This window comes from Bubalus kerabau, chromosome 16 (assembly GCF_029407905.1).
Source record: "Bubalus kerabau isolate K-KA32 ecotype Philippines breed swamp buffalo chromosome 16, PCC_UOA_SB_1v2, whole genome shotgun sequence".
Taxonomy (NCBI): domain Eukaryota; kingdom Metazoa; phylum Chordata; class Mammalia; order Artiodactyla; family Bovidae; genus Bubalus; species Bubalus kerabau.
In genome coordinates this window covers 74,364,280-74,385,793 of record NC_073639.1, presented here as the reverse complement: position 1 = coordinate 74,385,793, position 21,514 = coordinate 74,364,280, and the positions used below count along the sequence as shown (strand labels likewise).

Genomic DNA, 21,514 nt, shown 5'->3' with positions numbered 1-21,514 from the left:
AGACAGCAAAAGAGACACAGATGTATAGAACAGTCTTTTGGACTCTGTGGGAGAAGGCGAGGGTGGAATGATTTTAGAGAACAGCATTGAAACATGTATATTATCATATGTGAAACAGATTGCCAGTCCAGGTTCGATGTATGAGACAGGGTGCTCAGGGCTGGTGCACTGGGATGACCCTGAGGGATGGGATGGGGAGGGAGGTGGGAGGGGGGTTCAGGATGGGGAACACATGTACACCCATGGCTGAGTCATGTGAATATATGGCAAAAAACACAATATTGTAAAGTAATTAGCCTCCAATTAAAAAAAAAAAGAACAAAATACTGCCATTACTGTGACATGGAGGGACCTAGATATTATCATAATGGATGGAGTAAGTCAGAGAAAGACAAATATCATATGACATCACTTAAATGTGGAATCTGAAAGAATGGTACAAATGAACAAAACAGAAATTGAATCACAGATGTAGAAAACAAACTTAACCAGTTACCAAGGAGGAAAGAGAGTGGGGAGAAACAAATTGGGAGACTGGGATTGACATATACACGCTACTATATACAAAATAGGGCTTCCCTGGTGGCTCAGTTGGTAAAGAATCTGCCTGTAATGCAGGAGGCCCGAGTTCGATCCCTGGGCCGGGAATATCCCCTGGAAACGGAAATGGCAACCCACTCCAGTATTCTTGACTGGGAAATCCCACAGACAGAGGAGCCTGGCAGGCTACAGACCATGGGGTCGCAAAGAGTCAGACATGACTGAGTGACTAAACCACCATATATAAAATAGATAACTAGTAAGAACCTACTGTACAGCACAAGGAATTCCACTCAATACTTTGTAATGATCTATATGAGACAAGAATCTAAAAAAGAGTAGACAAATGTATGTGTATAACTGATTCACTTTGCTGGATGCCTGAAACTAACACAGCACTATAAATCAACTATACTCCAATTAAAAAAAAAAAAAGAAAAAAATGTACATTTACATGAAACTGTCACACTGCACACCTTACATATATACTATTTTTGTCAATTATACCGCAATAAAGCTGAAAAAAGACTTTTAAAAATCCTAGGATAAACCATGGCGGGGCTTCTCTGGTGGCTCAGATGGTAAAGAATCTGTCTGCAATACAGGCGACCCAGGTTTGATTCCTGGGTGGGGACGATCCCCTGGAGAAAGGATTGGCAACCTACTCCAGTATTCTAGGAGCCTGGTGGGCTACAGACCAAGGGTTGCAAAGAGTCGGACACAACTGAGTGACTACACTTTCACTTTCACAGGATAAACCATAATGGAAAAGAATATTAAAAAAAGAAAGTATATATATAACTGAACCACTTTGCTGTATAGCAGAAATTAATGTGACATTATAAATCTACTATACCTCAATGAAAAAATAAAAGTAACAAGCACTCAGGAAGATGTGAAGAGCACGGACATTCCACCAAAGGGCACATCTTCACCAGGTTTTTTTGCTCTTTGTTGTTCCATATGGTAAAACACATGTAACACCATTTAGCATTATAATGATCTTAAAGAGCACATTCAGTGGCGCTCAGTACATTCACGCTGCTGTGTAATCGTCCCCGTCCATTTCATCACTGAGTTTTTAACCCAATCCACATGTGTTTTTCCCTCCACTTTTTTTTTCCTAAAAATGTCCTCATTTTACAATCAGGAGGAAGGACAGAGGCATTAGATTACAGACATGTGGCAGGCCACGATGGGAGGAAGCCAACTCGGGCTCTCTGACCTGAAGTCCTCGGAGCCGGCAGAGCAGATGTACTGATCTAAGTAATTCCACTTGTACTCCTCCAGTCGCTCATGCGAGAATTCCACCCAACAGGAGACGAACTCTGAATCGGAGTGGGAGGGGCAGAGGCTGTAGGTGTAATGGATCTGGGCGGACTCGTACGGGTACCTGAAAAACAAAGGTCCAAACAAGGATATCCGCCAACTGTTCTGTACCTTTTCTTTCTCAGTATACTTGGCATTCAAGCACAGTGACCAACTCATCTCAGGGGGCTGGTAATGGAGATTTCTCAGTTTTTAAACCAGAAAAACATCTACTTCTGCAGTATTGATTATGCCAAACCCTTCAACTGTGTAGATCACAACAAACTAGAAAATTCTTCAAGAGACGGGAATACCAGACCACCTGACCTGCCTCCTGAGAAATCTGTATGCAGGGCAAGAAGCAACAGTTAGAACTGGACATGGACCAACAGACTGGTTCCAAATTGGGAAAGAAGTATGTCAAGGCTGTACATTGTCACCCTGCTTATTTAACTTATATGCAGAGTACATCAAGAGAAATGCTGGGCTGGATGAAATACAGGCTGGAATCAAGATTGCCAGGAGAAATATCTATAACCTCAGATACGCAGATGACACCACCCTTATGGCAGAAAGTGAAGAAGGACTAAAGAGCCTCTTGATGAAAGAGAAAGAGGAGAGTGAAAAAGCTGGCTTAAAACTCAACATTCAGAAAATGAATGGCATCCGGTCCCATCACTTCACAGCAAATAGATGGGGAAACAATGGAAACAGTAAGAGACTTTATTTTCTTGGGCTCCAAAATCACTGCAGATGGTGACTGCAGCCATGAAATTAAAACAAGTTTGCTCCTTGGAAGAAAAGCTATGACCAACCTAGCTACTGCTGCTGCTAAGTCGCTTCAGTCGTGTCCGACTCTGGTGAACCCATAGACGGCAGCCCACCAGGCTCCGCCATCCCTGGGATTCTCCAGGCAAGAACACTGGAGTGGGTTGCCATTTCCTTCTCCAATGCATGAAAGTGAAGTTGCTCAGTCATGTCTGACTCTAGCGACCCCATGGACTGCAGCCTACCAGGCTCCTCCGTCCATGGGATTTTCCAGGCAAAAGTACTGGAGTGGGGTGCCATTGCCTTCTCCGACCAACCTAGACAGCATATTAAAAAGCAGAGACATTACGTTGCTGACAAAGGTCCGTCTAGTCAAAGCTATGGTTTTTCCAGTAGTCATGTATGAATTTGAGAGTTGGACTAGAAAGAAAGCTGAGCGCTGAAGAATTGATGCTTTTGAAGTGTGGTATTGGAGAAGACTCTTGAGAGTCCCTTGGACTGCAAAGAGATCCAACCAGTCCATCCTAAAGGAAATCAGTCCTGAATTCATTGGAAGGACTGATGATGCTGAAGCTGAAACTCCAATACTTTGGCCACCTGATGCGAAGAACTGACTCCTTGGAAAAGACCCTGATGCTGGGAAATATTGAAGGCAGGAAGAGAAAGGGACAACAGAGGATGAGACGGTTGGACGGCATCACCGACTCAATGGACATAATTTTGAGTAAGCTCCGGGAGTTGGTAATGGACAGGGAAGCTTCATGTGCTACAGTCCACGGGGTTGCAAAGAGTTGGACATGACTGAGTGACTGAACTGAAACCTTCTTATTCTTCTATCATATTCTTTGTTTTTAATTGGAGTGTTAAGACTCATGCTAAACATTGTAAGCTGAATCAAATCCCTTTCAGAAATAGGTGAACTGCAACCATAAAACACAACCCTGGAAAGCAGACTTTCCTGGTGGTGCATGGAAATCCGCTGCCAATGCAGGGGACACTGGTTGGATCCCTGGTCCAGGAAGATTCCACATGCAGCTGAGCAACTAAGCCCATGTGCCCCAACTACTGGAGCCCAAGCACCTAGAGCGTGTGCTCTGCAACAAAAGAAGTCACTGCAGTGAGAGGCCTACACAGAGCAACTAGCCCAGACACCAGCCCAGCCCCTGCTGGCCTCAACCAGCCCTTGCAAAGCAATGAAGATCCAGTGGGGCCAAAGATAAATACATAAAAATTAAAAAAAACAAACCCTGGGAAACAAAATAGTAACTCCAAAACAACAACTACTCACTCAGTCTCCCCGGTTTGAATATACATGTAATTCAGTATGTGGACAGTATGTGTTATAAACATCACTTGGTAGGTGGACATGATCTAGGACAGAAGCTGAAAATGTTAAACCCCCAGGACTCACTTGGGAAGGTAGCGGGTCACTGTGATCATCTTGTCTTTCAGTGTGACTTTGTGGAAGGTTCTGCCCATGCTCAGCCAGTACTGGTCTTCCTCTTCCGGGCGGTTTCGGGACACAAGGCCTAATAAGGAAAAGAAGAATTTCCTCCATCTGGTTGAGGGTCCTTCCTTTAAAAGGCAATTGCTTCTCTTCCACATAGATTCAGAAAAGGAGAGACAAAAGAGGCAACACTTTCAGTTTGACAATTTCGTGGAAAAGAAATAACTCTTGGTTGGAAAAAAAAAAGAAGTCCTGAAGGTGGAAGATTTTTCTGTTACTGAGCCAGACAGCAAGGGGTTGGAGTCGGGGGTACCGACAGCATCCGGATGATACACTCGAGGCTGAATGACCTGATGCCTCGTCCTCTGTGAAGGGAAGTTCTAAGCTGGATGTTAACTGACTAAAACAGAACTCCACCCTTCTCAGGCATGAGCTGCCCCCTGGCATCTGAGACCCTCGCCCCTGGGGCAGCCAACCCAGCCCATGACGCCCACTCTGCTAAACCATGTTTCAGACTTAAAGGATCACTTATTGGGGACTGCCATGGCAGTTCAGCGGCTAAGACTCTGTCCTTCCACTGCAGAGGACATGGGTTCAATTCCTGGTCGGGGAACTAAGATCCCACATGCAGTGCCGCCAAAAAAACAAAGGAACCACTTATTTATTTGCTCAAATTTCCTTCTCCAAACATCTGCTCCTGTTGTTTCTTCTGCCTTCTCTTCCATCTCATCTCTGCCTTCTCACCATCAAATTCCTAAAGATTGTTTAAGGTCACCATCAAGTGCCACCTTCTTCAGAAAGCTATCAGACCCCATCAATGGTGAATTCTACCCTGGATATAGCTCCTTGTGGGTGTGGGTCTCACTCCCGACAAAGTAAAAGTTCCAGGAGGCCAGGGCCCAAATCTTGTTCATCTTTGTATTTTCAGTAGCACCTTATAAAGTGCCTGTTCAGGGAAAAGGCAACCTGGATGGGACCACTAACATGGAAAGGGAATTAATACCACTGTGTTTAGGATAAGAACAAAATCCTTCACATGGTCTGTGCAGCTTGGGTGTCCTGATGTCTCTGGCCATGTTGCTGGCTTACTTGTGGTACTCCCCACACTTGTCTTTTAGGTGCCCATAAAGTCTCATGAGGCCTTTGCACACACTAATCCTGCTGCCTAGCGTGCTCTGCCCTCCACTCCTCTCCTCTCACACTAAAAACTCCTGCGTGTGTTTCAGGTCGCAGCTCAAACATCACCTCCTCAAGAAGCTGCCCCTGACTCTCCAGACCTCCAGACCAAATCCAATCCCATATTAAATACTCTCAGGCAAGCATTTTGATTTTTCCTTCATGGTCTTTATCATAACATGGCATTGTATTTCATAGTTTGACTAATGTTATTTTGTCCTATAGAGCAGGAGCTTCAGAAATACTAATGAATGAATGAGTGAACTAATGAAATAATGAGTGAATGAATGAGTGACATAATAAAATGAGTGAACTAATGAACAAATGAATTAGTGAAATAAGGAATGAATGAATAAAATGAGTGAGTGAAATAATGAATGAATGTGTGAAATAATGCATGCATGACATAATGAATGAATGAATGAATGAATGAACACCATCGTAAGTTCATAGATCCATGCTGTCCTATACCAGGCACGGTTGCTTCCATGGTGGAAGATAATAAGACGAAGCTGAAGTTATCCTAGCAATCAGAAGGTTATTAGTAGAGTCTATAATATGAGAAGGCAGCATCACATGATACATATCACAAGAGGCTTTTAGAAAAAACCCAGAGGAACCCAAAGCTTCATGCTGAACAATGGGCCCTGGACGCAAGGACCACTAAGCCTCCATTGACAGGTCCATGCTTCTTTGATCCTCTGACTGGAGGAGCTTTAATGGAACCAAAGCTGGCCTGAGGTTTGGTCCTGGCTGTCTAGGGAGCAGGGTGGGGTGCTCATTAGCTACAAGGAGGAAGCAGGGGACGAAGAGATGCTCAGTGATGGCTCCAGGAAGTGACCGCCGCTCTCTGGTTCCAGGCCCCCACATGTAATTCTCGCTGCTGGACTTGTTTCAGGGGAGACCTCCAGAGCCCAGCTCAAACTCAGCCAGCACCACTGAGTCTCTGTACTCACTAGCCTCCACCACTTGTGGATGACCCATCTTGGCTTCCAGTCACTGAACTGCAATGAGCTGCAGTGACAAGAATAGGGAAGGAGGGGAGAACAAGCATAAACTTCAGGTTCAGGTAACATTAGAGGACCTACTGTGTCAGGCACTGTGCACGAAATAAACCCAGGCCTCTGGGACAGGAATATTCACCCTGTAGTTTGACAGTTCGGCCCCTGCTCAGCCACCTGGGACCCAAGGAACTGCTCAAGCCAGGCTGGAACATTCCTGAACTTAGGTATACCCGCTTCCTTAAAAGGAGAGCTGGAGATTAAAGAGAGTTTTAAGATAAGTCTGAACTTGGAGGAGACATTAATTCTTGTATAAAGTAAAAAATTTTAAGGGAAAAAAAATGGGTAAGCAATATAGCAGAGAATATCTGTATAAATATGCCATTATATAGATGCATTAATATGTTATTATCAGGATACATAAACATATGAATATATATACATAAACATATGAAATTACTAGATCAAAAAAAATGTGTGTTGAAAAACAATGACTTTAAGTGTATGTATTCCCTACTATCTTAAGAACTTGTTTCCACAAATTGAATAGAGGAGAAAACTCAGGGTCTGCAGTGGAACCTCACCCCGGCTGTAGAGTGGGCTGCTGCTGAGTGGCGGTGGGCCAGCAGGGCTGGGCTTCTGTGCGCGGGGCTGAACGATGATCTGGTAACCCTGCATGAGCCGCTGGCAGATGAACTCTTCAAATACCTGCTGGGCCGTCATCTGCACGCCCTCCTCATCCCTCCTGAAAAGACAGACGGTGTTCACAGGACATTCCAGGAGCACAGTGAGAGAGTTCCCAGTCCTCAGCTCCATCCCCGTGAGCCCTTCCGTGGTGGTACGTGAAACTGAAGGTTTGCAAACCAGTCTTGGGAGAAGCAAAAGCCAGGCACCTTCTCTCTGTCACCGACCTGTCGATGTCAGCCTCCGGGAGGAGATCGTAGCAGCCCTCCGTGTAGTCGTTCTGTAGGCCCTGGCGGTCGGGGAAGTAGTCCGTGGTGAGGGGGAGGCACGCGGGAGTCGTGAGTGACTTCCAGTCCACACCAACTGTGCAACAGAAGCCTGGCACTACAGGGGGAGCAGACAGCGTCAGAACTGCCTCGTGTGAACAGGGAGGAAGGTAGTGAGGTCACCAGGCAGGTGTGGGATGTGGGTGGGGAGTGGGGGGGAGAAGGGCAGTATGACAGGTGATCAAATTGCCAGGAAAGGGAGGGAGAGAGAAAGGGAGGGGGGAGGGAGAAAGAGAGAGAAACAGAGGCTGTTAGACAACGCAGTGCTTATCCGATCCCACCATGCAAATGGGAGTCGCAGCTGACACTTTTCATTTTCTGCTGATCGTGAGCTGCAGCCATGAGTCCAGTGAGGTTACGGCAGGGGCAGGCCAGGCAGAGTTACACATCGAAGCAAATCAATGTCCTGAGAGCGGAAGAGAGGCTCAGGCCAGGAGCCTCCCCAAGGCGGCGGAGGGGCCGGGTGGGGAGAAGAGGGGGGTGCAGCTGATTCTGGAGGGAACAGCACAGGGGAGCAGAACTCAGGATTGAAAAGTAAGTCACAGATCCATCAGGGCAGGAAGAGGAGTCAAGGGAAGACATCTGGGAAAGTTACGAGGCTGGAACTTTAGGAGCCGGAGTTTAACAATCTAGAGATAAGAGCTGTCATGGCAGAGTGGGCCTGACCCTCTGGGTCGGTCAGAGATCACCTGCACTTTGGTGAAGCGGGGCTTCCCCACCTCAGGGCATGAGACCTACTCTGGTCAGGATAATTCTGTCATGGGGGTGGTCCTGGGCACTGCAGGATGTGAGCAGCCTCCCGGTCCCTACTCACTAGATGTCAGTGGCATCGCCTGGTTGTAAAAACCAATGGTGTCTGCAGACACGGCCACATGTGCCCCGATGAGCAGAATATTCCTTGCTGAGAATAACTGAGTTAACGCAGGGGGGCAGTTAGCTTCTTCAGTCAAGTAAGTGAACACTGTTTTTCAAATCTCCATACAAGGGAACAACTAGAAGCAGATACACTCCACGCTTCAGGCTCCGTGTCCCCAGCGAGACCCTCACACGCCTCATCTCCCGTGGCTCCTCGGCCTTGCGCCCGCTGTCCCCAACACCCCTCCTCTGAGCAGGTATGGCGCCATCATCAACCCCTTTAAACACCTGGCCGAGCTGAATCCCCCCAGGGTCACAGGACCAGAAGCCTCTCTGCTCAGGGATCTTTCTTCCTTAAAGTGACCAATGTGCCCCCAGGAAAACAGTGTCCCTGAGCCTGGGGGCCAGGGGCCAGGAAGACTTTAGAGCTGAGTCCCAGGGCGGAAACATGCCCCGCGTGCAGCCACAAGGCTTTGGGGAAGATGACCTGACCTGCAACAAGCCTAACTCCATGGTCTCCACTCCAGGTCCCGGGTGACTTCTGGTTGGTTGGTCTGAATTTTATTTTATTGTGGTAAGAGCACTTAACTTGAGATCTACCACCTTAACAAATTTTAAGTGTACAATTCAGTATGCTTAAACTTGGGACAGTGCCATGCAGCAGGCCTCTAGAGACCTTACTCACCTCACAAGGACTGAAGTTTTACACCCACCAACTGGCAACACCCCGCACCCTGCCCCCCTTCCCCTGGGACCCTGGCAACCACCACTGTGCTCTCTGAGTCTATGAGTCTGACTCCATACAGGCCTTGTTAACTCCTTAATACCCCAAGAACTCAAAACACAGCGAAAGGGAAGCAGGGGAGGGAGATGAATGAATTGGGAGTCTGGCGTTAGCAGATACAAACTGACATTTAGAATGGATCAACAGCAAGGTCCTCATGTATAGCACGGGGAACTATATGACATACCCTGTAAGAAGCCATGATGAAAAAGAATATAAAGGAAAGAATGTATGCATGTGTGTAACTGAGTCACTTTGATGTACAGCGGAGTTGCACAACATTGTAAATCAACTACGCTTCAATGAACAACAACAACAAAAGACCCAGTCCACAACATCCTAGTTAGCACCCCAGTTTCCCATATGGCAAACGAGGGTGAGTTTGTGTGAGCTTCCCGGCTAGAATCAGCAGCAGAAGGTGGGCGCCAACTGGAGCCCCCAAAGGGCGGCCGGAAGTGCAAGGCCCTCTGTTGCTGTGCCTTCTCACCGTTCTGGCCCTTGCCAGTTCCCTGACCCTTGGCACTAGAAAAACCTTTTAGAAACGGGGTCCATGGGCACACATGGAGACTTCAAACCCCGTGGTGAGAAAAGCTCCCAGTTCTTAGCTGGATGCTGCTGCTGTTTCCCTGGGTAACGAGTCTGGGTGGCCTCTTTTCCACCTCCAGTACCTCCAGGCCCTGCCAAAGCCTCTGAGGTGGTTCCAGCTCAGAACCACACAGTGACAAACACAGATGACAAAATCCAGTGCTGGGCTTGCAGAGGAGAAACAGGCTCATCTATTCAAGGCTGGCAGCTTTCTAGAAAATAATCAATCTGCCAACTATTCTTTGGAATATATTCCAAGGATCTGAACCAAGAGAAAAAAATACACCCACGGCACCATGCATTCATTATATACTATTAAAAAAAAACCCAAAAAACTAGAAATCACCCAAACGGCCACCAATAGACATGATTATCCAAATCACAATATAGTAACATGTTTGATATTGACATGAAAAATGACCAGCATGCCAGACCTGGAGAACCAGTGCAATGATTGCTAAGTTACTTAAAAGTGGGGACAAAAAAGATTTGGTGATGTACATACATCCATCGGTCACAGTGAGGTAAAGCAATGTTGATCAAGCAGTAGAGTTTCTTTTTCTGGTCTTTTGCTATTGCTGATATTTAGATGTTCAGCTATTTCAACAGACAAGGATGATCAATGTAAATGCAACCCAGACACACACTTTCAACTGCAGGGATGTAAATAGCTTCAGGTCTTATTCCTCCTGACTTCTCCCCACAGCCATCGTTAGGCATCTCAGAGCCAAGGCCAGCGCAGGGAATACAGCCACCCTTCCCGTGTGGCCTCCCCGCCGCTCCCTTTCCATCAGAGAAGCTACAGACTTTCCCTCACCACGCTGCCTTCCCGCACCTGAGACGTGAACGTCCAGGCTGTTCTCCCCCAAACAGGGCTCCCTCTTGCTCCCCCTCAGTGCCCTGACCATCCACTCACACCCCCCGCCTCCCTCCATCAGTCGCCCCCTCTTACTTGGGTCTGGAGAGGTAGACACACTGTCCTCTGGAGAATCCTTATTCTGCGTCCGAGGATTCACATCTATGGAAAGATAAAAAGAATCTGTTTCAGTGAGGCTCATTTTGCAAAAAAGTTCTGACCAGTTATAGTTTTAAAAAAAAAAGAGAGAGAGAACCTTCCACACCAGTCATTAAATTAGGATTTCTCTGAAATTTCCCTCTTTTCTCCAGAGCAGATTTTATAGTTCCAAGACTCATCTTCTGAGGAATCAATGGATCTATGAGAGCTGCCTCCCCCAGGCCCAGAATCACACTCCATGTCCACCCTGGGAAAATCCTGAAGCAGTTACCACCTGAACCCATGGTTCCCCTGCTTCAGGTCGCCAGGAAACTCGCTCTAAGCGTGGTCCCGTAAGCCCCAGAGCAGCCTTCCTTTGTACAACTTGACCCCGAACAGCCGGGAAGGTCAAACTCTGGGTTCCTATAAAGCGGCTCCTTTTAGCAAAAGAATAGAAACATTGCCCTTATCATATTCCTTTTTTATGAAGTTCTTTTCTTTTAGTATTTATTTGGCTGCATAGGGTCTTAGTTGTGTCACGTGGGATATTTTTGTTGCAGCACATGGGCTCTCTAGTTGTGGGGCACGGGCTTAGTTGCTTTGCAGATTGAACCCACATCCACTGCACTGCAAGGCAGATTCTTAACCGCTGGACTGCCAGGGAGGTCCCTTGCTTTTATCATATTCTGAAGGCACTTTACAAGAGCCTGGCAGCCAAGTAACATTTTCAGCCCCCAAGCACAGGGATCAAAAGGATCTTAGCCCTAAACTTTTATTCAACATATCTTCTCATTCAAAATGAATGATGGAAAGATGGACTAGAAATAGGAAGGAAATAATTATGATACTTTAGGAATTCTCTCACTGCCAATCCAATTTCCAAGCCTTAGCTATAGGCCACCAGAAACATCACTAGCTGAATCCACTCGTGACTGGAGGCAAACTTTATTAACTAATTTTATAAAATTTCAATTCCGTTGTCTTCCTCAAGTCAAGTTTCAGAAAGGCAAGTTAACTTACAGAAAACGAAGACATGAAATAGTAACTTCATTGTTTCTTTCAGTTTTACTGTTTTTCGTATTCATTTGGTATACTATCTATCCTTTGAGGCTTTCCAAAATCTGCCACCCATCTAAACTCATGTTCCCCTACCCCTGTAAAGGCTCTCTGAATACTGCAGAAATCAGAAACAGCAGCCAATGCAGGAGACATAAGAGAGGCGAGTTTGATCCCTGGGTCAGGAAGACCCCCTGGAGGAGGGCATGGCAACCCACTCCAGCACTCTTGCCTGGAGGATCCCATGGATAGAGGAGCCTGGCGGGCTACAGTCCACGGGGTCGCAAGGAGTCGGACACGACTGAGCACAGAAACAGCAGGACAGCTGGCTGCTGGCTGGAGAGACCAGGATAACACCTCCACATCTCTGGGTGTTAAGTTGCTACGTGTATAAAATGTATTGAACGACTTACTCCCTACAGGAATGATCAGATAACAAGTGCTTCCAAAAAGCATAAAGCCTGTATCAATCAATAAAAGCTCCTACCCTACCTGCACTTAGAATCCCTCACCTTCTAACCCTCCTCCTGACCAAATACCACCCCTTCGCATCTGAGGTAAGCCACTTCTGTAAGCCAGTGGTCCTCAAACTTTTTGGCCCCAGGGACCAGTTTTGCGGAAGACCCTCTTTCCTCGGACTGGGGAGGAAGGGAGACGGTTCTGAGATGATTCAGCACATTGCATTCATTGTGCGCTTTATCTCCATTACATCAGCTCCACCTCAGGCCATCGGGCACTAGATCCCAGAGGCTGGAGACCCCTGCGTAAGCGACAAGGCCACCCTTCTCTTTTCCAGTCTCAAACCACACTGTTCCCTCTGGGTCTCTGATCATTTTTATGGGGGGGGGGGTCCCCTTCCACATATAATTGAAAGCTTCCAGGCCTGGTGTGGCCCTCAATAGTGATCTCATAAGCAGCCCTCAATCACGACTCACTGACAGACCAATGATAAATGTGTTCCCGACTAACATGTTCTCAGCTAAAAACGTAACGTGCAGCCCATTTATAATTCCATGCATTATTAGAAGCACAGCTTCTAAATAGGTCACCCGAAATTGTGGCTGAAATGATCCCAAATAGACATGGCCCTGCTTTTCCATCCCCATGTCGCTCCCAGGGGTGGGCCTGCTCAGAGCGTCTCCTGGGCGAGTTACCTGCACCACTGCCACGGAGCAGGCTGACCGAGAGCTCCTCCGTCCCAGTGAAGCTCAAGAAGGACGTGCCGTCACCGGGCTGGCGGGAAGTGCTGTGCCTGCAGAGAACAAACAGAGCCCAGCCGCCTAGCTTAATGTGGATCATCACCTCTTTTATCCTGTTCACCCTGTCTCTGGGGGGTTTTCATCAAAAACAGGCCTGAACATTCGGCCACATGGGCTGGCAAACACTGAGATCCACATCGCAGCTGCCAGGCTTCAGGATTCAGAGCGCATGCCAGCTCTAGACTCTCACCCTGGCACCCCAGCTGCATCCCCATCACCATGCCAGATGCCTGCCCTCTCCATCCTAAGCCTGCCCCTGCTGATACCCACAGCGGGACGTGAGGTGCTTCAACAGAGGTATCACATTAAGCCGGTAAAGAGGGTCACGCCCTGCTTGTGTCCCACATCCAGCCCATGGGATGCTGGGACAGCTGGAAAGGGGCCAAAGATTGCACCTTGCAAGAGTAATGCATCACAGAAGATCCAGTATAGCCTGGGCTAGAGCACGTCAAGGTTTAAATGACTTTCTTCCTAGGCTGACTCTCTCTGGATGCCTTGTAACACATTTAGAACCCCGGTTCAAAAAGACTTGTTTCTATAAACACAGGCCTTGGTCTCCATTGTTTTAACTTATTTACTTTTTATCAAACAAAATTTTAATAATATAGAAATATATAATAGTCTTTGATCAAAAATATCACTTGAAAGTCAGTAGTACCCGTCTTGTGATTTGCAATTTGTCAACCATTGCTATTAAATAAATTCTTATACAGTGGTTATTTTGAGATCCTAAACAATACAATAAAATATGAAAAACAATTAAAAAGATAAATATTTGCAGTGAAGGCATGACTCTAATTCTTTTGGGATACCTTGCTTTCTGCATTAACCCAACAGTGGGATTCCTCAATGACCAAAACGACAAAAGTCACAGACTGACTGCCCAGAACACACAGCAGGAACCACCCGCCCTGGAATTCATTTTCACCCTTGACTGAGGATCAGAAGTAACTCATGTCTGCGGTTGACACAGCGTGTTTTGAATTAAAGCAGAAGCCAAAGCAAGGGCCTGGGGAACATCTTTGGCAAAAACACCCCAGGCTGTCTCTGTCAATGGGCCCAGGGAAGGGGACTGACAAAGGGTGGTGCTGCAGCCCCACCACGTCCCCGAGTCTCCCGGACGTGACGCGTCATGGGCAGCCCGTTCCGCCATCACCCTGGCACCTCCCAGAGCCCCAGGCCCAGCCTCACCTGCCGGCGGCCTCGTGGTACGCCAGCTCCAGCAGCTCCGCGGAGGAGTGGGTCAGGTCCCTCTGCCCGCTGCCCTGCAGCTCTGCCATATTCTGTCGGGTCTGGTGATGGATCTGAATGGCCTCTCCCGACGGTCCTATCCAGACAGAGACCCATTGACCTATCGTCCCCCCAGAAGCCAGAGCCACACTCTACCTCACACTGTCTCTCTTCCTGCTGCTAGGACACGAGCGCTGGAGAGGCTGAAAGGCAACCACAGCACAGAGGAACATCCTGTCCTCAACCCTCTGGCTCCCAGACAGGACATCGCCTTCTCTGAGCAAGGCTTGTCCTCCTGTGAGGCCTCAGCCTAAGAATATTGCAGGGGACCTCCCTGGTGGCGCAGGGGATAAGAATCCGCCTGCCAGTACAGGGGACGCAGGTTCAGTCTCTGGTCTGGGAAGATCCCACACGCCTTGCAGCAACTAATCCTGCATGCCACAACTACTGACCCCACGCTCTAGAGCCTGAGAGCCACAAGATTAGTTCAGCAAAACGAGAAGCCCCGCACACTGCCAACTAGAGAGTAGCCCCCACTCACCACAGCTAGAGAAAGCCTGCATATAACAATGAAGACCCAACACAGCCCAAAATAATAAAAGAAAGAAAGAATATTGTGGGAGGCTTTGTTTCACACACATCAAGTGAGATACAGTAGAGAAAGACAACAGCATAGGAGGCAGGGGCTCCTCCCAGGAGGCTTAACACAAGTCAGACAAGAAGAACACATGTGGCTGTCCCTGCCTCCAGGTGCAGAGAAGGATGACATCTCTGACTGAGGCCAAGCAGGGACGGGTGCTGAGGGCCAAGACTAGGAGTTCCTGGCCAGGGCTCTTTCCCAAGAAAAACTTACCCACGGGGAAAGTGTGCATCCAGCGCCTCCTGTTGGACGTGAGCTTCATGGGCATCCGTGAGGGCGCAAAGGGGTTAATCAGTGCCCGCTGGGGCGTGTACCCCCCGGGGCGGACGTGCAGCATGGACTCTGCGCTGCCCACGTGGAACCTGCCCGGTGCGCTGGAATCCCGCTGTGGCGGCTCCATCATGTTCTCCAGGACATCTGCCAGTTACCGTGGGGATGAGGGGGGAGCACAGAGAGAAAGCACAGGGTCACGGGGAAAGCAGGACTAGGCAGGAGAGTCTCTGAGGCCGACAAGGACCTTGGAGGGTGTACATGTGAGGGAAATGGCCAAATTATAGAGAAATGAAATACTGGGTTTGTTTACTTATTAAACACTTAAGAGAAGGAGGTTCTGGTCCCTAAATTACTAGCCTGGTGAAGCTACACCCAAAGCCAATGGGGAGGACCACACATTGCCTGGATACCCTGGACTCTGAGCTGGATGCAATGACTCCATGGAGCTGTCTCCTCTGGGGATGGGGTGGGTGTATTCTGTATACGGGAGGAACAATACAGGTAGGTATTTGGTGACCAGAAGCAGGGACCCTGGCAGAGACAGCCAATGTGTTCAGTTCACTAGACCCGTTTGATTTTCCTCTGAGGCTCACAAGGAGAGGGCAGTTTCCAGCCCCTTTGCACTGGGGCTACATAACAGTTCCAGTCAGCAGAGCACAGGCAGAAGTGGCCTGCTCCACCTGAAGGTCTGGACCACTGACACCTCCACTCACGATCTCCATTCTCCTCTCCCCTGCTGTGGAAACTCTGGAGACCTGTGTTGATGACCATGGCATCCCGGGATAGAAGGAACCCCAGGGCCTAGGTGACTGGGTGGACAGAAACCCCCTCCCACTGATGCAGAGGCCTGGAACATGAATAAGCAATCAATGTGACTGTGTTTAAAAAAATAATAAATTCATGGGAGGAAAAAATGAGGAAATGAGTGTATCCAGCCTTGACCAGGCATGGAGATTGCACGCTATTTAGACCCAATCCGTCCCACGCAATGGCAGACAGGTCCCTAACCTGGGTGGATCAAAGAGTCGAAACCTACAACCAGGTCCCCTGGGGAATGTCGCATGCCCACCAAGCAAACACCCAGGTTAGAAAGTGGGTCCAGGGCCTTCCCTGGTGGTCCAGTGGCTAAGACTCTGTGCTCCCAGTGCAGGGGGCCTGGAGCCGATCCCTGGCCAGAGACCTAGACCACACGTGCCACAACTAAAAGAGATCCGAACAACGAAGACTGAAGTGCCCGAGTGCTGCTGCTAACACCTGACGCAGCCAAATAAATAAGGACACAAAAGATGAAGACGGCTGCCCAGCCCTGCCCTCTGACCTCGGGTGCTGGTGTAGCCCAGGGAGCTGCTGACTTCGTACTGGTGCAGGTGGGGCTGAGGGATCACCAGGATGTTGGCGCTCCTGCCCAGCGAGCTGTCGTCAGACGCCTGGCTCCTCACCTCCTCCGTGGGCAGCGTCCGGCCGGGCAGCGAAGGGCTGGACGAAACGTCACAGGAGCTGGCGCTCTTCCGGCTGTGACTCTCCCGCTCTCGCACAGACCTGGCAGGCGGAAGACCAAGTCACTGTCTCCAGCCCGGGCTACACGGAAGACCAGTAATGATAACCCTCCATGGGATCTCTGGGTGGGAGGTGACGCAGGAGGTACTCTGTCCTGAGCAGCTCCGGGAAGAAACAGGGGAAATGATGGACAGTCCTCCCGTGGCCGGAGTCCTGGGATCAGAGCCTTAAAGAAGCGATCCCTCAGTCTGACGCCACCTCATCCCACCATCAAGCTCAAGTCACGGAGAATGGAGTTTTGACTTGAGGTCACCCAGGAGGAAGCACACAGCACCACCTGAGACATCTCCTGGCATCAGAAATTGAATCTAAATCTCATTGGGCCTCCAGAGACAATTGCCAGTTTACAGGAGACTCAGAGACGACAGGGCAAGTTAAACATAATAAGGGAAATAAAGAGCCAGAGGAAGAAAAAGCAAAACACTCTACAGTCACAGAAAGGACACAAGATGAAAGCCACGTGTGCACCTTCTTCAGATCCCAACCCAAGCAAACTAACCGTAAAAACTGCATTTTTGAGACAATTGGGAAGTCTGGAGAAGGACTGGCTATCAGAGGATATTAGCAATCAGTGTGAATTTTGTTACCAGTAACACAGGTACTGTGATCATGTTGGGTTTTGTTTTTTGTTTTTTTAATTCTTATTTGTTAGAGACACACACTGAAATATTTACAGGTTAAAAAAAAAAAGGGTATCTGAGATCTGTTTTAGAATACTCCAACGAAATTTCAAATGTGGGAGAAGTGATAAAACAAGATTGACGACATGCTGATAACTGTTCATTTCACTAGTCTCTGAAAGTTTCCTTAATAAAAGTTTAAAAAAAAACAGCATGCCTTTATTAAAACATGAAACTCCCTGAGAGGGGAGCCTCTGGAAGTGGCAGGAAGAAGGATCAGAAGGAGAGAAGTCCAACGGAAGCAAAAATTCAGAATGAAAGAGTCAGCAACTGCCCACAGGGATGCCCCTGTGATATCAGAGCTATTCTCTCTCTACCTGGAAAAGTTTTAAAGTGAGAGCTTAAATGGAGCCTGAAGATAGACCCCAAGGGCAGACTGCACATTTCATTATTCCAACAATAAATATTTGAGCACCAGCACATGCTCAGCCCAGTGGACGGACAGAGCACCGATTAGGGCACGGCCTATGCCCTCAGGGAACACAGTCTGAGTCTCTGGGACATCGGGTCTTGCCATCTTTGGTCAGAAGAAAGAAAACCAAGGATCCTGGACCCTGGACATGTTCGTAGATGCTCAGAAGAAAAGCAGCACCACGCCTGAGGCAGCACCCACGTGCAGCGAGCTGCTGCTAACAGCGCCACCCTGAGCTCTGAGCACTCTCGGGACCAGACATCAGGATGGGATGAGGGGAGTGGACACAAGAGCACGTGGCTAACCCTAACCCGTCTGTCATGATGTGAAGAGACAGGGGGTTTTTCCAGCCAGTGGTACTGAGTTACAGCACACTTTCCATACTAAGAAATACAGAAAATAGACTGGCAATGCGTGGTCAACGAGGGGAAAAAAAAAAAAAAGCTAGAACTCTGTTTCCCACATTCTAAAAAAAAAATCTACACAAATCACTAAGCATAAAAACTAAGACTATAGGGACTTCCCTGGTGGTCCTGGGGTAAGGGCTCCAAGTTTCCATTGCAAGGAGGTGTGTTGTTTGATCCCTGGGAATCGCATGCCACAATGTGCAGTCAAAAACAGACAGACAGACAAAAACCAAGACTAAAAGAACTAGGAGAAAATATAAAATACACATCTTGGATCTGGGATGGCTTTCTTACACTAGACCCAGAAATGAGTGTGTTGGTAAATCTAAACACATCACAATGAAAAACTACTGTGTGACCCAAATACCAGGGAGCAAATTTCAAACACAAGAGTTAGAGAAAGAAAAGTATCTTGCCCTCTGGGAACAATAAACCTAAGAGAAACTCTGGACGCTGGGATCGATCTATTGCTCTATCTAACTTGGTGGCTAGGACGATAAAGAATCTGCCTGCCATGCAGGAGACCTGGCTTTGATCTCTGGGTTTGGAAGATCCCCTGGAGAAGGGAATGGTTACCCACTCCATGATTCTTGCCTGGAGAGTCCCATGGACAGAGGAGCCTGGTGGGCTACAGTCTGTGGGGTCCCACAGAGTTGGACACGACTGAGTAACTAACACACTTTCACTTTATCTATTAGGGGCTGCTCAGTGAAATGAAGATTCTAGAATTCACAAATTGCTCCTCTTGACTAGAAAAAGCAGAATGCTCTCCTTATTTGTGAACACTTCATCATAGCAAACATAGCTAACCAAACAGCTAGGCCAGAGAACGGGAAAACAGACTCCCTAACGATATACATACTAAGGCTTCCATTTGGCTCATTTTAATTTAAGATATTTTCAAGTTTGCTCTAATGCAGGTCCCTCTGGGGCCTCGGGTTTTCCTAGTTAGTTTCTACGTCCACCCCCAAAGCACATCTGGCAGAGAACCTGCAGGTGCCGAGGCGCTGAGCCCGGGAGGGGCCGGGAAGCCTGAAGACTTGTGCGTCATAAGCATCGTAATCCACCTGGATGGGAAGGGCGTTCTCAGATTCTTTGGGGGTACCGAGAGCTGAAACACATAAATAATATCAACTGTCATCAAAACGCACTTCAACAAGAGGCCTTCGGATGGTCTTCATCAAAATCTGCAAGGTGTAGGTAGGTCATCATCAGCATCTCCGCGTGAAAAAAATGAGATAATAACCCATGATCAGGTTGCGAAGATTAAATGATTTTTGCATCAAAACGATAAAGAAATTACTATTTACAAGCACTAAGTAAAGCCAGATGATGGCACCATTTCTTTCTGTGATCCCATTGTTAAAAAATAGCATCTTAGTTGGGTGGGGAGTGGGTGGGAGGGAGGCTCAACAGGGAAGGGATTTATGTATCCATACGGCTGATTCGCACTGTTGTACAGCAGAAGCTAACACAACATTGTAAAGCAATTATTCTCCAATTAAAAGAATAAAAAAATCAATCATAAAAAATGGTACCTTAATGGATATATTGCAGAAGGAAATGGCAACCCACTCCTGTACTCTTGCCTGGAGAATCCCATGGACAAAGGAGCCTGGTAGGCTACAGTCCATGGGGTCGCAAAGACACGACTGAGCAACTATGTGTGTGTGTGTGTATATATATATATATATATACACAATGTGTATATTTAGTCCTTTAAAACTTTCCACCCCATTCCCATAACCAACCTATGGAAAATAAACACAAGATTTTGAAAAAAAGAAAAGTTTTGTTATCACCCACTTTGCAGTGGGTAATGACAAAAATATATGCAGTCATTAAGGGACCTTCCAAAGGTCACACAAGGGGAATTCAGGTCCCAAACTTGGCCATGAACTTTTTATTCAACCTCACAAAATCCTGTTGCCATGGCTCAGTTGACTTTTCCTAAAAGTGATGAAAGAAGGAAAAAAATACTCACATGTATCACGGCCATTTTTTGCTTTCTCACAGGTGGGCTGTAAAGTTAAACAGATAGTTAATCACTCCTGGAATTTGCCCTGCTGTTTATTTATTCAATGCAGAAGACTATAAAATCTTAAAACGAATTTCTCAATTGCTGCTCATGACCACTGGGGAACAGGGGTATTTTAGGGCCAAAATAACAATATCAGTGACAGTCCCCAAACTCTGCTGGTCAGTGAAACCTACCTTCTTTCCTGCCAGTTTAATTCGTGGTGTGAAACTATTACAAAAGAGCTGGCTTTTGGATGTGTAGAAACTGTGAAAGAAACAGACAGGGTCACTCATCTAAACCCCTTTCATTTTTTTTTTAGTTTTTAAAAAAATTTTTGACGGTGCTGCATGGCATGTGGGATCTTACTTCCCCTACCAAGAATCAAACCCATGTCCCCTGCAGTGGAAGTGCAGCGTCTTAACCACTGAACCACCAGGGAAGTCCTCAAACCCCTTTCATTCTAAACCTCCAGACACAATTGGAATCCCAGGCATCGATCAGCCCTCCTAGGAACGCTCACTCAGCCCTCACTGGTCTTTCCAATTCTAACTTTGCTTTGTAATTACTAGGAAACATTGGTTACATTTTAAATTATTGATCTATTCCTTTTCCCCATAAATTGTTTCATGTGTGCTAGTCTTGATTTCTAAGTGGTCTAGAACCTCCTCCTCGAGCTGAAATCAGCAGGAACACAGAGGCCTGGTTCCAGTCAAGAGGAGGCACAGGGAGCTTCCTACAAACAGAGGGGCCCAGGCCCAGGCATTAGTCATCTGTGGGCTGTGGGAGTCGGAAACTGGTGTGGAAATAAGTCCTTCAAACTTGGTCTCGTGCTTTTCATCACAGACTGTAATTATGTCAGGGCCATGGCTTTGCATGTAGAGAGACCTGAAGAAAATATTACAACTTAAAGTTTCCACACTTTCTTGACAAAGGATTTTATGGTAAGAGCTCAACAGGTTTGCAGAAAAAAACGGCAAGGGAGCTAACAGAATCCCTGATCACCTACGGTGAATCCGGCTCTTGCTCACCTGTGGTTTATCCAGTGAGGGATGTTGTAGTCATCCCCCAGACGGGAGTCGTGAGGGGCACTCCGATTGTGCAGCTGAAAGGGAACAGAGCATGGACCAGGTGAGCTGGGAAGCAGGCGGGACCTGGAGCCACCCAGCTTCTCCGATTCTCACTATTCAAGACCACCCTGCACTGGAGGCTGGCTTTTAGCAAGCAGTGCGAGATCAATCACCTTGAACAATGGGACAGCGTGCAGCGGCTGCTCCCCCATGCACACCAGGTCCACACCGATTCCTAAGGAACAAAAGGGAGAGTTGGGGGGTGCACGTGATTTAAGTGGGGTCAGGGTTCGAGACACAGCTGACGTATCAGCGCTGCCCATGGCAGGTCAGAAGGAAATAGGTGCATTCCGTCTTTCTAACTTTCACCAAGTCCACCTGCAGCTGCCACTAATCAGCGCTTGACAATCCGCCTCTGACTGCCTTGCAGGTCGTGATCTGTCAA

The 21,514-nt window shown here is 47.7% G+C and overlaps 1 protein-coding gene across 7 annotated transcripts in view; it reads right to left on the bottom strand.

Moving 5' to 3' along the window:
* DEPDC5 (DEP domain containing 5, GATOR1 subcomplex subunit) overlaps window positions 1-21,514 on the bottom strand; it is a 73,064-nt gene that overhangs the window by 29,345 nt on the left and 22,205 nt on the right. For 3 of the 7 annotated variants that reach the window (XM_055549761.1, XM_055549765.1, XM_055549767.1), the window contains exons 16-29: window positions 21,243-21,304; window positions 21,031-21,104; window positions 20,197-20,266; window positions 19,967-20,003; window positions 18,973-19,093; window positions 16,245-16,465; window positions 14,867-15,070; window positions 13,975-14,110; window positions 12,679-12,776; window positions 10,427-10,492; window positions 7,152-7,335; window positions 6,825-6,985; window positions 4,028-4,145; window positions 1,766-1,933 (exon numbers count right to left, since the gene is read on the bottom strand). In XM_055549761.1, the coding sequence (XP_055405736.1) occupies window positions 1,766-1,933; window positions 4,028-4,145; window positions 6,825-6,985; window positions 7,152-7,335; window positions 10,427-10,492; window positions 12,679-12,776; window positions 13,975-14,110; window positions 14,867-15,070; window positions 16,245-16,465; window positions 18,973-19,093; window positions 19,967-20,003; window positions 20,197-20,266; window positions 21,031-21,104; window positions 21,243-21,304 (1,720 nt within the window). Of the gene's footprint in view, window positions 1-1,765; window positions 1,934-4,027; window positions 4,146-6,824; window positions 6,986-7,151; window positions 7,336-9,860; window positions 10,072-10,426; window positions 10,493-12,678; window positions 12,777-13,974; window positions 14,111-14,866; window positions 15,071-16,244; window positions 16,466-18,972; window positions 19,094-19,966; window positions 20,004-20,196; window positions 20,267-21,030; window positions 21,105-21,242; window positions 21,305-21,514 lie in introns of those variants that run through there. The other 4 variants (XM_055549760.1, XM_055549764.1, XM_055549766.1 and 1 more) reach the window with 2 other exon arrangements.